At 39.2% G+C, this 12,492-nt stretch overlaps 1 protein-coding gene across 2 annotated transcripts in view; it reads left to right on the forward strand.

Moving 5' to 3' along the window:
* The window catches only part of KIAA0825 (KIAA0825 ortholog), a 515,459-nt gene that overhangs the window by 202,303 nt on the left and 300,664 nt on the right, over window positions 1–12,492 (forward strand). For both annotated transcript variants that reach the window (XM_089679161.1, XM_089679162.1), the window contains exon 14: window positions 6,033–6,221. In XM_089679161.1, the coding sequence (XP_089535287.1) occupies window positions 6,033–6,221 (189 nt within the window). The remainder of the gene's footprint in view (window positions 1–6,032; window positions 6,222–12,492) is intronic.

The following is a 12,492-nucleotide window of genomic DNA, read 5'->3' on the forward strand; positions in this document are numbered from 1 at the left end:
AATACTGTTTTCCTGGCAACCACCAAACCCAGACACGTCCATCAGATTGCCAGACAGAGAAGCGTGATTCATCACTTCAGAGAACACATCTCCACTGCTCTAGAGTCCAGTGGCAGTGTGCTTTACCTCACTTCATCCGATGCTTTGCATTGCACTTGGTGGTGTAAGGCTTGGATGCAGCTGCTCAGCCATGGAAACCCATTCCATGAAGCTCTCTACGTACTGTTGTTGTGCTGATCTGAAGGCCACATGAAGTTTGGAGGTCTTTAGTTATTAACTCTGCAGACAGTTGGTGACCCTGCTCTGTCATTTTATGTGGCCTACCACTTCGTGGCCGAGTTACTGTTGTTCCCAGTTGCTTTCACTTTGTTATAATACCACTTACAGGTGACTGTGGAATATTTAGTAGCAAGGAAATTGCATGGATGGACTTATTGCACAGGTGGCAACCTGTCACAGTACCACACTTGAATTCACTGAGCTCCTGAGAGCAACCCATTCTTTCACCAATGTTTGTAGAAGCAGTCTACATACCTAGGTGCTTGATTTCATACACCTGTGGCCATGGAGGTGATTGGAACATCTGAATCCATTGATTTGGTGGGGTGTCCAGAGGTGTGGAAATTTAAAAAAAAAACTAATTGTCCAAGGGATTAAGTCAGTGTCCCAATCTACTTGTCCCTCATGACATTCTACTTGTCCAGATACATTTTTTTTTTTTTAACCAAAAACGTATTGAAATCGGAGGTGATATTAGGAATGTTTTATGGTGACTTAAATGTGTAATATTTTTATCTCCTCCCCCTGCCTGTCTCCAGCACTGCACCTGGGGACTAGTAGGGAGCAGAAAGACCTTGCAGTGTAATGAGCACCGATTGGGTGCTTGTCAGGAAAGGGGATTGTCGGGCTTATCCTTTATCCATTTCGCTGCCAGAGCCATTTTTGTGTTTTTTGCACAAGATTAAAAAAAAATCATTTTAGGCCTTAAGATTACACAAAACCCCCAAACATGTTATATTTTCTGAAATCAGAGACCCTAGATAATAAAATAGTGGCAGTTCCAATTTTTTATGTCGCACAATATTACCGCAAAATTTCAGTAAAAAATACAAGTTAGTTCATTTTAGGGCACAAAAAAAAGCAATGAATTACCCTATTTTTGTAAAATATAAAAGATGAGGTTGCAGTGAGTAAATAGATATCCAACTTGTCAAACCTTAAAATTGCGTGCGCTCGTGAAATAGCGGTGAACTTCAGTGCCCTATATTTTCTATAGGTGATGCTTTTAAAGCCCCTTCTACGTCATCAGTTTAGTGTCACGGAGGAGGTCTGGTGCTAGAATTATTGCTTTTATTATGGCGTGCGCGGTGATATGTAACGTGTATCGCAATCAACGTTTTCATGCATAGACACCCCAGCATGTGCTTTTACATTTCTACGTGTGTATATATGTAGGGGGGCTTAATTTTTTTGGGGGTGGATGTTATGTGCTTTGGTGTAACTTAAATTTTTTACAATTTTAAAAATTTTATTTTTTTTAACTTCATTTTTTTTTCATCACATAGAGGACAATGTCCCCAATGTGATGATTTTTTGGTGACAGGTTCTCTTTATTGAGACTTCCAAGGTCTAAAAGACCCTGCATGTATCCCCTGTGCTCCACTGAATGTAATGCAGTGCACATCGCACTGCATTACATTCTTTCCTGGCCTCAGTTGCCGGGAATCTCTCAACAGGGACCCAGAAGGGACATCACAATGTCACTTCCGGGTCAGGACAAGAAGGGGAGTGGACGTGTCCGCTCTCCTCCCTCCCCTCTAGCAGCCGACGGTGAGCCAATCCTGGGCCCGCAGATGGGCAAGCGTAGCCTGGGAAACAGTGGGTGGGGGGAGCTTCACACGGGAGGGGTGGGCAGAGAGGCTGGCACCTCAATGCTTCCACCTCACAGGTGAACCCTGCTGCTTGCCCACAGCTGTGCTGATGGTACAAAAACAAAACTACCTGCCCAGCACCCGAAACTACATGTCCCGGGCATCGGGTTATAGGACTTCAACATCCCTGGGTGTCCCAGTACTTTTGGCAATATAGTGTAGTATCTCTCTTCTACAATAAAGAACTTCTTCCAACTTGTGAATTTTATTTTTTTTAACCTAAATTTCCACTTTAAATTGGGATTTCCATCTACCCACAGTGGCTAAATGGTTAGCACTTCTGCGTGGCAGTACCAGGGTCGTTGGTTCAAATCCCAGCCATGGCACCTCCTGCCTGGAATTTGCATGTTCTCCCTGTGACTGCGTGGGTTTCCTCCGGGTACTCCAGTTTCCTCCCACACTCCAAAGAGATGCTGGTAGGTTAATTGCATCCTGTCTAAATTGTCCCTTGTATATGAATGTGAGTTAGGGACCTTAGATTGTACGCCCCTTGAGGGTTAGGGACTGATGTGAATGTACAATATATGTATGTAAAAGCACTGCGTAAATTGATGGCGCTATATAAGTACCTGAAATAAATAAATAATAATAAAATACCCATCCATCCCTTTTAATGGCCTGTAAATTCTACATGTTCTTTTGCCTTATATGGCGGCAAGAGAGAATCAAATAATTGTTTTTGTTAGCCTCACCGTAATAAACTGCTGAAAACTGATTGTTTACTTAGTTCAGATCAGTATCTACACAGACATTTGTTTCCAAAACGTCATAGAAATCATCATATGTGTGCTGGATTAATTAGATTTTTATATAAAGAGTATAGGACAATGTGTTGCCATGAAATGCTGTTCTACAATATGTAATTTAGGTCTGTCATTGTTAAGTGGTCTAACATTCGTTAGAAAGGCAACATTGCTTCAGACTTTGTCCTACCTCATATTCACAACTGGGCTCCATTCACTTACCTATTCAAATACCTGTCATCATCTACAAAGACTGACAAATGTTTGATCAAGATCACATTACTACCCTAGTGCTCTTCTGTATTGAATTCTGCTAGCTGCTTTAATTATCACATGGATAAAGTGACAGAAAGCATAAATCTATTGACTGGCCAGGTCCTTGTGCGGCAGCAGAATATGTGCCTTCAAATGACATTGTGAACCTGGAGAACAAAGTGGCCCACAGAAAACTGATACGCTTTTCCTGGAGAACAGTTCTAGTCTTGCATATTTTATATTTTTACATGAATTTCCAGATGTGTGAATTCTTGTGGCAAACGTATGTATGGGATTATATATCCTATTACTGTAAAACATCAACATATTGGATGCCTCTGGGGAAGTAATGATAGAACAAAGAATCTCTGCTCTATGGTTACAAATATTTATTTATACTAGAGAATAGCGTTTATAAAATAGAACACTTTTAGTGTTATAGTAGGCAGGTATTATTCGTGAATAATTGAATCACAAGGTCATTATTTGTTCACTTAGATGATATGGTTTAGATTTAAAGCAGATATTACAGTTTGCGATGATCAAAGCCATAAAAAAGCCCATGACATTGAGCACATAAAGCAAAGGTTTTTTCAGAGCAGCAGATATTAGCATTTAATAAACTTAGCACACTATTAGTAAGAACATTTAGTGACAAATTGTTTTTTTTATTATTATTGTTGCCCTGTTAATGTTTTAGATTTATGCATTGTTTTTCATCAACTTTCATCTACTGTTTTGATATGATATTTGTGACTTCTATTGTTAGGAAAAAAGTAAAAAAAAAAAAAAAAAAAACCCTATTTAGGTAGAACTGTATCTCTGCAGTTATGTGAAAATATCTTTGTTTATAATATTTTGTGCTTAGTGATGTATTTGTGAAGTATTTATAAGCTTGCGCCCAAGTCTTGCCACACTTTAGCATTCGCTTTTTTGTGACAACTGCATAGTAATTGGAATTAAAGAGTAACTCCGCTTTTGTTGAGAAAAAATAAACCTCTCTGGATGCTCAATATAAATTGCAGGGATTTTGACAAACTTTGCGGCAGATTCCTACCTTTTGTTGAAATGACTCTTTGTTTCACCACACTGAGCGCATAATAATTCTGAATGGGAGGATCTGGTTCAATATTAATCGGATGGTGCACTTTCTGTGTTCTAATGAAGAAAGTAACAGTGTTTTGATTCCTTTAGAAGTGGCTACATTTCTATTGGAGGGGTGCCTAAAATCTGACTTGTATCCTAGTGCAGACTTCTGACAAAATGAGTTAGTTATCCACACATGCAGGAAATGACTTTTTTGGAGGTATTCTGTATACCGGCTGTGCACAGAATGCTTCTAGGTTGTCATGTTGCATTGAATTTTACAGAAAACTACTGTGTTGAATGAAAAGAAAAGGTATTTTTTTAATAACATTAAATTACAAAATGGCTTGTGTAACATGTGTGTATATATATACAGTGTATATATATATATATATATTTTTTTTTTTTTTTTTGCTACATTGTTTTTTATGAAAATGGGTTTATTCTTTAGCTAGCCTTCAAATCAACCTATTCTGTCCTTATATTAAGTGGACACTAAAAGTACATCAGAGCAGCACTGTGAAACTTACATACTACCTCTGTTTATTTGCATTGAATACTTGTGAAAATGATTTGAAAACTCAGCAGAAAATATTGAAATAAAAAAGTGCTTTAGTGACAGTAGGCTGGCAGTTAAGAGCTAGGTTGTTCTTTCCATGGCTGCCCATAACACCTGTGGGCTGAAAGGGATTCACAAAGGATGGGAACTGCTGAAATCATGGTTCTGCTTGTGGAGCATATTTTGTAGGTCATGAAGAATGATGTTCTTGTTCTGCCAGATGTTATATGGCTTGGCATTTTATTATGCCGCTGCTGGTGGTGAATAGTAATATGATGCCAAAAGATAACATATTGCCATATAAGCAGATGCCGATTATGACTTGTGCTTTAGTAAAACCAGCCCACAAACCTCTAGTTTAAATGCTTCCACTACTTTTCTGTAATTTAAAAAATATATATTAATTGTCACAGTTAATTGTTGCCTACATGCTGTAAAAATTATGCTATTGGTACATGTGAATACCTACATTTTCTGGGTGTAAAATGCTGTTTCTCAGCCTAACTCAAAGTAAAGGAGGATTCTTTGGTACATCTGCTTGCTATAGGTTGTTTGGGGGCAAATATCAACCACTTGTTGCTATCTGTAGAAATTGGGATGAGTTCCTATGTGATGGACATCTAATCAGTAATTCTTTTAGACATGAGATTCATTTGAGAAGTGTTTTTACTATGCATTTACCAGGCAAAGCAAGGTTTAAACTGATTTTCAGTTATCTTAAATTCTTAAAGTCACTAGTCTTTAAAGCATATCTAAACCCTAAAACAAAAACCATTATGTATTTCAGTTTACCAATCCTTAGATTGAGGTAGCTGCTTCAGTTTTGTTTTTTTTCTTTGTGCCTTGTTCACACCATATATGTGTAGTGGTGGGCAGAAAAACACAGTTCACTGGACAAGGTGCAAACACGTCCTCAGGCGGTATTTCCATTATTTTTACTTGGTAATTCTGCATTCCCTATCCTATTCTGCCTGTATCTGTGGAGGGAATCGTGGTTATTATCCAGGCTACACTTCAAACATGTCTTCCTCACAACTCTATTACATGAGAGCATTATTAGTTTATATAAGAAAGGTAACATTGTACTCATAGTTTAGCAGCCAGGAAGCTCAACATGTTCTGTTGCTTTGGACACCACTATCAGCTTAATCTCTGAACATAAAGGGTGGAGAACAGGAGGGAAGATCTCATCAGAGCTGCTTCTCCTTCATGGCCCAATCCACAGCCTGGGATGGGCCCTGGACCTGTATGAATTACCTAATTGCAGTGTGCTCTGCAAAGAGATCCAGGACCAAGGCATTAGGTGATTTGCTAAATAAAATAAACAATATTTTAGCTGCTAAAATCATTCTAATGTGTATGTTTAAAGCAAACTGTTTACATGTAGTTCAATTTTAAATAAAGATGGTATACAGTGTTAATGCTTTAACCTTACCATTAACATTATTTTTTTTTCAGTAAGGGAGACAGCATGTCTGGAATCAAGCAATTTGGAAATAACAATGGAAACGAACAATGGCAAAACTTTATCAGACACATTCCTGACAGTTTTTTCTTATTGTACTTTTGCTCCTTGTTCTTTTACTTTCTTGCTGGAAAAATATATGGATCAGGAGCAACTTTGGGACTCTCTCTGTAGCCAGACAGGTACAACACTAATTTTTATCTTTATATGTTTGTATCACGCACCTCACCTAGTCTTAAATGAATGGCCAGCTTTCACTGCAGGATGTTAAAGTATTATAAAGAAGCAAGCATGTAAGAGACATATATATATATATTTTTTAGGTTAACACAACAGTAAAATGGCCATATACCAGCTGTTCCTGCTAGTATGTTTGATAGCTCTGGCAAATGTGGGTATAATTTGATTTCATAGATCATGACACTGATGGCAGCAGATGCCACCTAGGCCACGCTACCCTTACTTTCCAAGTATAATACACTAACACCGGTGATCAGCTTGATACTAAAATGGGAAAAACAGCAATATGATGAGGTAGCCAGCAAGGTCTGTTACCTGAGTTAGTTGACAGATCAGTAACAGTGGATTCATTCAAAAATGTGTTCTTCCTGAGAGTTACTTTCACATTAGGCATCAAAGCAGTTATCCTTCCTAAAGTTATATATATAATAAGAAAATGGCATTAAAAATACAAAAAAGAAGGAACACTATCATCATTTAAAAGTTACAAAGAATATAGCAAAATATGTAAAAAGGAAAGAAGGGCCGCAAAAATGACAGGTTGTAAAAGAGAGTAGGACAAACCCCCCAATTTTTTAAAATATGATAATAGTAAACTGGTTATGTCTGAGCATGTAAGCTCTTTACAAGATAATTTATAGTTGGTGACTCTAAGAGAAGGCAGATGTACATGTTGTATTTAAAACCTTCTTCAGCTCTGTGTATACAAAGGAAAATGAAGGTGCTCAAGTTCATAATTGGGATAATATTGACGTAGCCCCCCAAAAAACACAAAAGGCTCAACATTTATATAGATGGCTTGCATTCACATGCACTCAAAGAGTTGAGCTCTGATAAAATAGAAGCCAATTTAAATGGGAAACTGTGGCAAATTAGGTTTATTGTTGACAAATGTAAAGTTATGTTCTTGGAGGCTAAATGCATGCATGCATTATACATTTTAAGAGAACAGCTGGGGGAATCAATGGTAGAGATGGACTTGGTTGTTCTGGTAGATCATAGACTTAATAATAGCATGCTAGAGAAGAGGAGATTGAGGGGGAATATGATCAACATGTATACATACATAAGTGGTCCATGGAACTTCTTAGAGGTACTTATATAGAGCCAACAATTTATGAAGCACTTTACATCTATAATGGATATAAAAAGTCTACACACCCCTGTTGTGTCAGGTTTCTGTGATGTAAAAAAATTAGACAAAGATAAATTGTTTCAGAACTTTTTCCACTTTCAATGTGACCTATCAACTGTATACCTCGATTGAAAAACAAACTGAAATCTTTTTTTTGGGGGGGGGGGGTAGTAGACATAAAAAACTAAAATAATGTGGTTGCTTCAGTGTGCACACCCTCTTATAACTGGGGATGTAGCTATGTAAAGTGCTGCGTGAATTGACGGCGCTATATAAGTACCTGAAATAAATAAATTTTCTTAGTTGCATCCTACAGCAAAAGCCATGGTTCACAGAGAGCTTCCAAAGCATCAGAGGGATCTCAATATTAAAAGGTATCAGGAGAAGGGTACAAAAGAATTTCCAAGGCATTAGATATACCATGGAACACAGTGAAGACAGTCATCATCAAGTGAAGAAAATATAACAGTGACATTACCAAGAAGTGGATGTCCCTCCAAAATTGATGAAAAGATGAGAAGAAAACTGGTCTGGGAGGCTGCCAAGAGGCCTACAGCAACATTAAAGGAGCTGCAGGATTATCTGGCAAGTACTGGCTGTGTGGTACATGTGCCAACAATCTTCTGTATTCTTCATATTTCTGGGCTTTGGGGTAGAGTGGCAATACGGAAGCCTTTTCTTATAAAAACATCCAAGCCTGGCTAAATTTTGCAAAAACACATCTGAAGTCTCCCAAAAGCATGTGGGAAAATGTGTTATGGTCTGATGAGACCAAGGTTGAACTTTTTGTCCATAATTCCAAAAAATGTGTTTGGAGCAAAACAACACTGCACATCACCAAAAGAGCACCATACCCACCGTGAAGCATGGTGGTGGCAGCATCATGCTTTGGGGCTGTTTTTCTTTAGCTGTAGCTGGGGCCTTAGTCAAGGTAGAGGGAATTATAAACTGTTCCAAATACCAGTCAATATTGTCAATATTGGCTTCTGCTAGAAAGCTGAACATGAAGAGGAACTTCATCATTCAGCATGACAATGACCCAAAGCAAACATCCAAATCAACAAAGGAATGGCTTCAGCAGAAGAAGATTAAAGTTTTGGAATGGCCAGCCAGAGCCCAGACCTGAATCTGATCAAAAATCTGTGGGGTATCTGAAGAGGGCTGTGCACAGGAGATGCCCTCGCAATCTGACAGATTTGGAGTGTTTTTGCAAGAAAGAGTTGGCAAATATTGCAAGGCAAGATGTGCCATGCTGATAGACTCATACCCAAAATGAGTGCTGTAATAAAATCAAAAGGTGCTTCAACAAAGTATTAGTTTAAGGGTTTGCATACTTATTGTCAGGAGCCGCCACAATCCACGGCTCGGCGCAGGCGCACTGTGCCTGTTCGCGCTAGTGTATGGGCACTAGGTCCTGGCTGGCTGCAGCGGAGACGGAATCCACGCATGCGCACTCGGAGCCACGGGTGCGCGCTTGGCACCAATGACAGCGCAGGGCGCGGTATTTAAATCACCCTGCGCTGACATGAATTGCCGTTTGGTCTCCTTGTGTTCCTGATCTTGTTGTACGTGATTCTTGATTGTTGCTGACCCAGATTTTCCCTGACCTTGCTGTATTCTCCTGTTCTGACCCCTGGCTTGCCTGACCTACCTCCTGGATGCCCTCTATTGGATCTGATATTCTGTTGCTGACCTGGCGTGTGACCCGACCATTCTCTGCCCACTGCTTTGTACTGCACTGCTCCCACGGGTTCCGACTCGGCTTGTCTGACCATGCTCCTGCTCATCCATCCACCTCACTCTGGCATATCCGCCTCTTCACATCAGGCTCTCCCCCTGCAGAAACCTCTGGCGGATCCCTCTACCACGGGAGGGTGTACTCAGGAGCCGCGACCTGGTCTCGGTTTGCTCCAAGTCCATCCCCACCATCAGGGGCCCTGGTGAACCAGCGGACCGGGACTTAGACTCCGCGCTCTGGGGAAACCTAACCAGTGGGCTGCTAGAGGTACCGCCAGGCGGTTCCTTACACTTATGCAACCATATTATTTTAGTTTTTTTATTTTTACTTCCTTCCACCTAAAAGATTTCAGTTTGTTGTTCAACTGAGTTGTACAGTTTATAGGTTACATTAAAGGTGGAAAAAGTTCAGAAATTATTTATCTTTGTCTCATTTTATTATATCACAGAAACCTGACATTTTAACAGGGGTGTGTAGACTTTTATATCCACTGTATATTGTACATCAGTGTTGTAGATTTATTCACTTTCAGGTCATTGCAAAAGGCAAGCGGGCACTCTTTATGTCTCAAGGAAAGGGGATTTAACTTCCATATAAGGAAAGGTGTCTACACAAACTAATGTTGGTTCATTAAATTGTTTTAAATAAAACTGGATGTATTCCTGAAAGCACAAACTATAACTGGATATCAAAATGTATCTGTAATAACATGTAACCTCCTGGGAGATCAGGAAGAAAACAAATCAGGAGCAAATTGGACCTTGCTTAATAGAGTTTTTTTATTTGCCTTTCTCTGGATTTGTTGTGGGTATAAGACTTTATAAATGGAGGTTTTCTATTTATGTATTTTTTCTATTGCTTGTACTAGGTGGACTTTTGTGTTTTTTTTTCAACCTAACTATGTAACTACTGTATTTAAGGTAAGGAACATTTCCAGTGAGGTTCATGAAGGGGCTGGCATATAAAGTAGAAAATAGATAATCTAAAAAAAAACCCAAAACATCTACCCATAGGATGAGTTTAAGCACTTGAGCTCTGACAGGTTTTACCCCTTTCATGACCAGGCCATTTTTTCTTATTTAGCACTGTGCTACTTTAACTGGTAATTGCACGGTCATGAAATGCTGTACCCAATCAAAATTTATATAATTTTTTCACACAAATAGAGCTTTGTTTTGGTGGTATTTGATCACCACTTTTTTTTTTATTTTTTGCCCCATATTTTTTACTTTCTGCTATAAAACATATCCAATTAGAAAAATCAATTTTCTCCATAAACTTTGGCCAAAATGCATTCTGCTACATGTCTTTCGTAAAAAACGAAATCCCAATAAGTGTATATTGATTGGTTTGCGTGAAAGTTATAGCATCTAAAAGCTATGATATACAGTCAGGTCCATAAATATTGGGACATCGACACAATTCTAACATTTTTGGCCCTATACACCACCACAATGGATTTGAAATGAAACGAACAAGATGTGCTTTAACTGCAGACTGTCAGCTTTAATTTGAGGGTATTTACATCCAAATCAGGTGAACGGTGTAGGAATTACAACAGTTTGCATATGTGCCTCCCAGTTATTAAGGAACCAAAAGTAATGGGACAGAATAATAATCAAAAATCAAACTTTCACTTTTTAATACTTGGTTGCAAATCCTTTGCAGTCAATTACAGTCTGAAGTCTGGAATGCATAGACATCACCAGACACTGGGTTTCATCCCTGGTGATGCTCTGCCAGGCCTCTACTGCAACTGTCTTCAGTTCCTGCTTGTTCTTGGGGCATTTTCCCTTCAGTATCATCTTCAGCAAGTGAAATGCATGCTCAATCGGATTCAGGTCAGGTGATTGACTTGGCCATTGCATAACATTCCACTTCTTTCCCTTAAAAAACTCTGGTTGCTTTTGCAGTATGCTTTGGGTCATTGTCCATCTGCACTGTGAAGCGGCGTCCAATGAGTTCTGAAGCATTTGGCTGAATATGAACAGATAATATTGCCCGAAACACTTCAGAATTCATCCTGCTGCTTTTGTCAGCAGTCACATCATCAATAAATACAAGAGAACCAGTTCCATTGGCAGCCATACATGCCCACGCCATGACACTACCACCACCATGCTTCACTGATGAGGTGGTATGCTTAGGATCATGAGCAGTTCCTTTCCTTCTCCATACTCTCTCTTCCCATCACTCTGGTACAAGTTGATCTTGGTCTCATCTGTCCATAGGATGTTGTTCCAGAACTTTGAAGGCTTTTTTAGATGTCGTTTGGCAAACTCTAATCTGGCCTTCCTGTTTTTGAGGCTCACCAATGGTTTACATCTTGTGGTGAACCTTCTGTATTCACTCTGGTGAAGTCTTCTCTTGATTATTGACTTTGACACACATACACCTACCTCCTGGAGAGTGTTCTTGATCTGGCCAACTGTTGTGAAGGGTGTTTTCTTCACCAGGGAAAGAATTCTTCGGTCTTCCACCACTGTTGTTTTCCGTGGTCTTCCGGGTCTTTTGGTGTTGCTGAGCTCACCGGTGCGTTCCTTCTTTTTAAGAGTGTTCCAAATAGTTGTTTTGGCCACCCCTAATGTTTTTGCTATCACTCTGATGGGTTTGTTTTGTTTTTTGAGCCTAATGATGGCTTGCTTTACTGATAGTGACAGCTCTTTGGATCTCATCTTGAGAGTTGACAGCAACAGATTCCAAATGCAAATAGCACACTTGAAATGAACTCTGGACCTTTTATCTGCTCATTGTAATTGGGATAATGAGGAAATAACACACACCTGGCCATGAAACGGCTGAGAAGCCAATTGTCCCATTACTTTTGGTCCCTTAATAAGTGGGAGGCACATATGCAAACTGTTGTAATTCCTACACCGTTCACCTGATTTGAATGTAAATACCCTCAAATTAAAGCTGACAGTCTGCAGTTAAAGCACATCTTGCTCGTTTCATTTCAAATCCATTGTGGTGGTGTATAGAGCCAAAAATGTTAGAATTGTGTCGATGTCCCAATATTTATGGACCTGACTGTATATACAGTATATATATATATATTTTTATTTTTTATTTTTAATTTATTATACTACTAATGGCAATGATCAGTGACTTATAATGGGACTGCGATAGTGCGGTAGACAATCTGACACTAACTGATGGTGGAGGAACTGCCTAACTGCCACTGACATCACCAGTGACACTAAACAGTGATCAGTGATAATACTATACACTTTCACTTTACTAATGACTCTAGTTGGGAAGGGGTTAACATCTAGGATGATCAAGGGGTTAATTGTTCGCCTAGCAATATGTAATGTGTGTTTTACTTAACCATTAGCCG

This window comes from Staurois parvus, unplaced genomic scaffold (assembly GCF_062004578.1).
Source record: "Staurois parvus isolate SC_StPar_1 unplaced genomic scaffold, SC_StPar_1.0 ptg000218l, whole genome shotgun sequence".
NCBI classification, from domain to species: Eukaryota; Metazoa; Chordata; class Amphibia; order Anura; family Ranidae; genus Staurois; species Staurois parvus.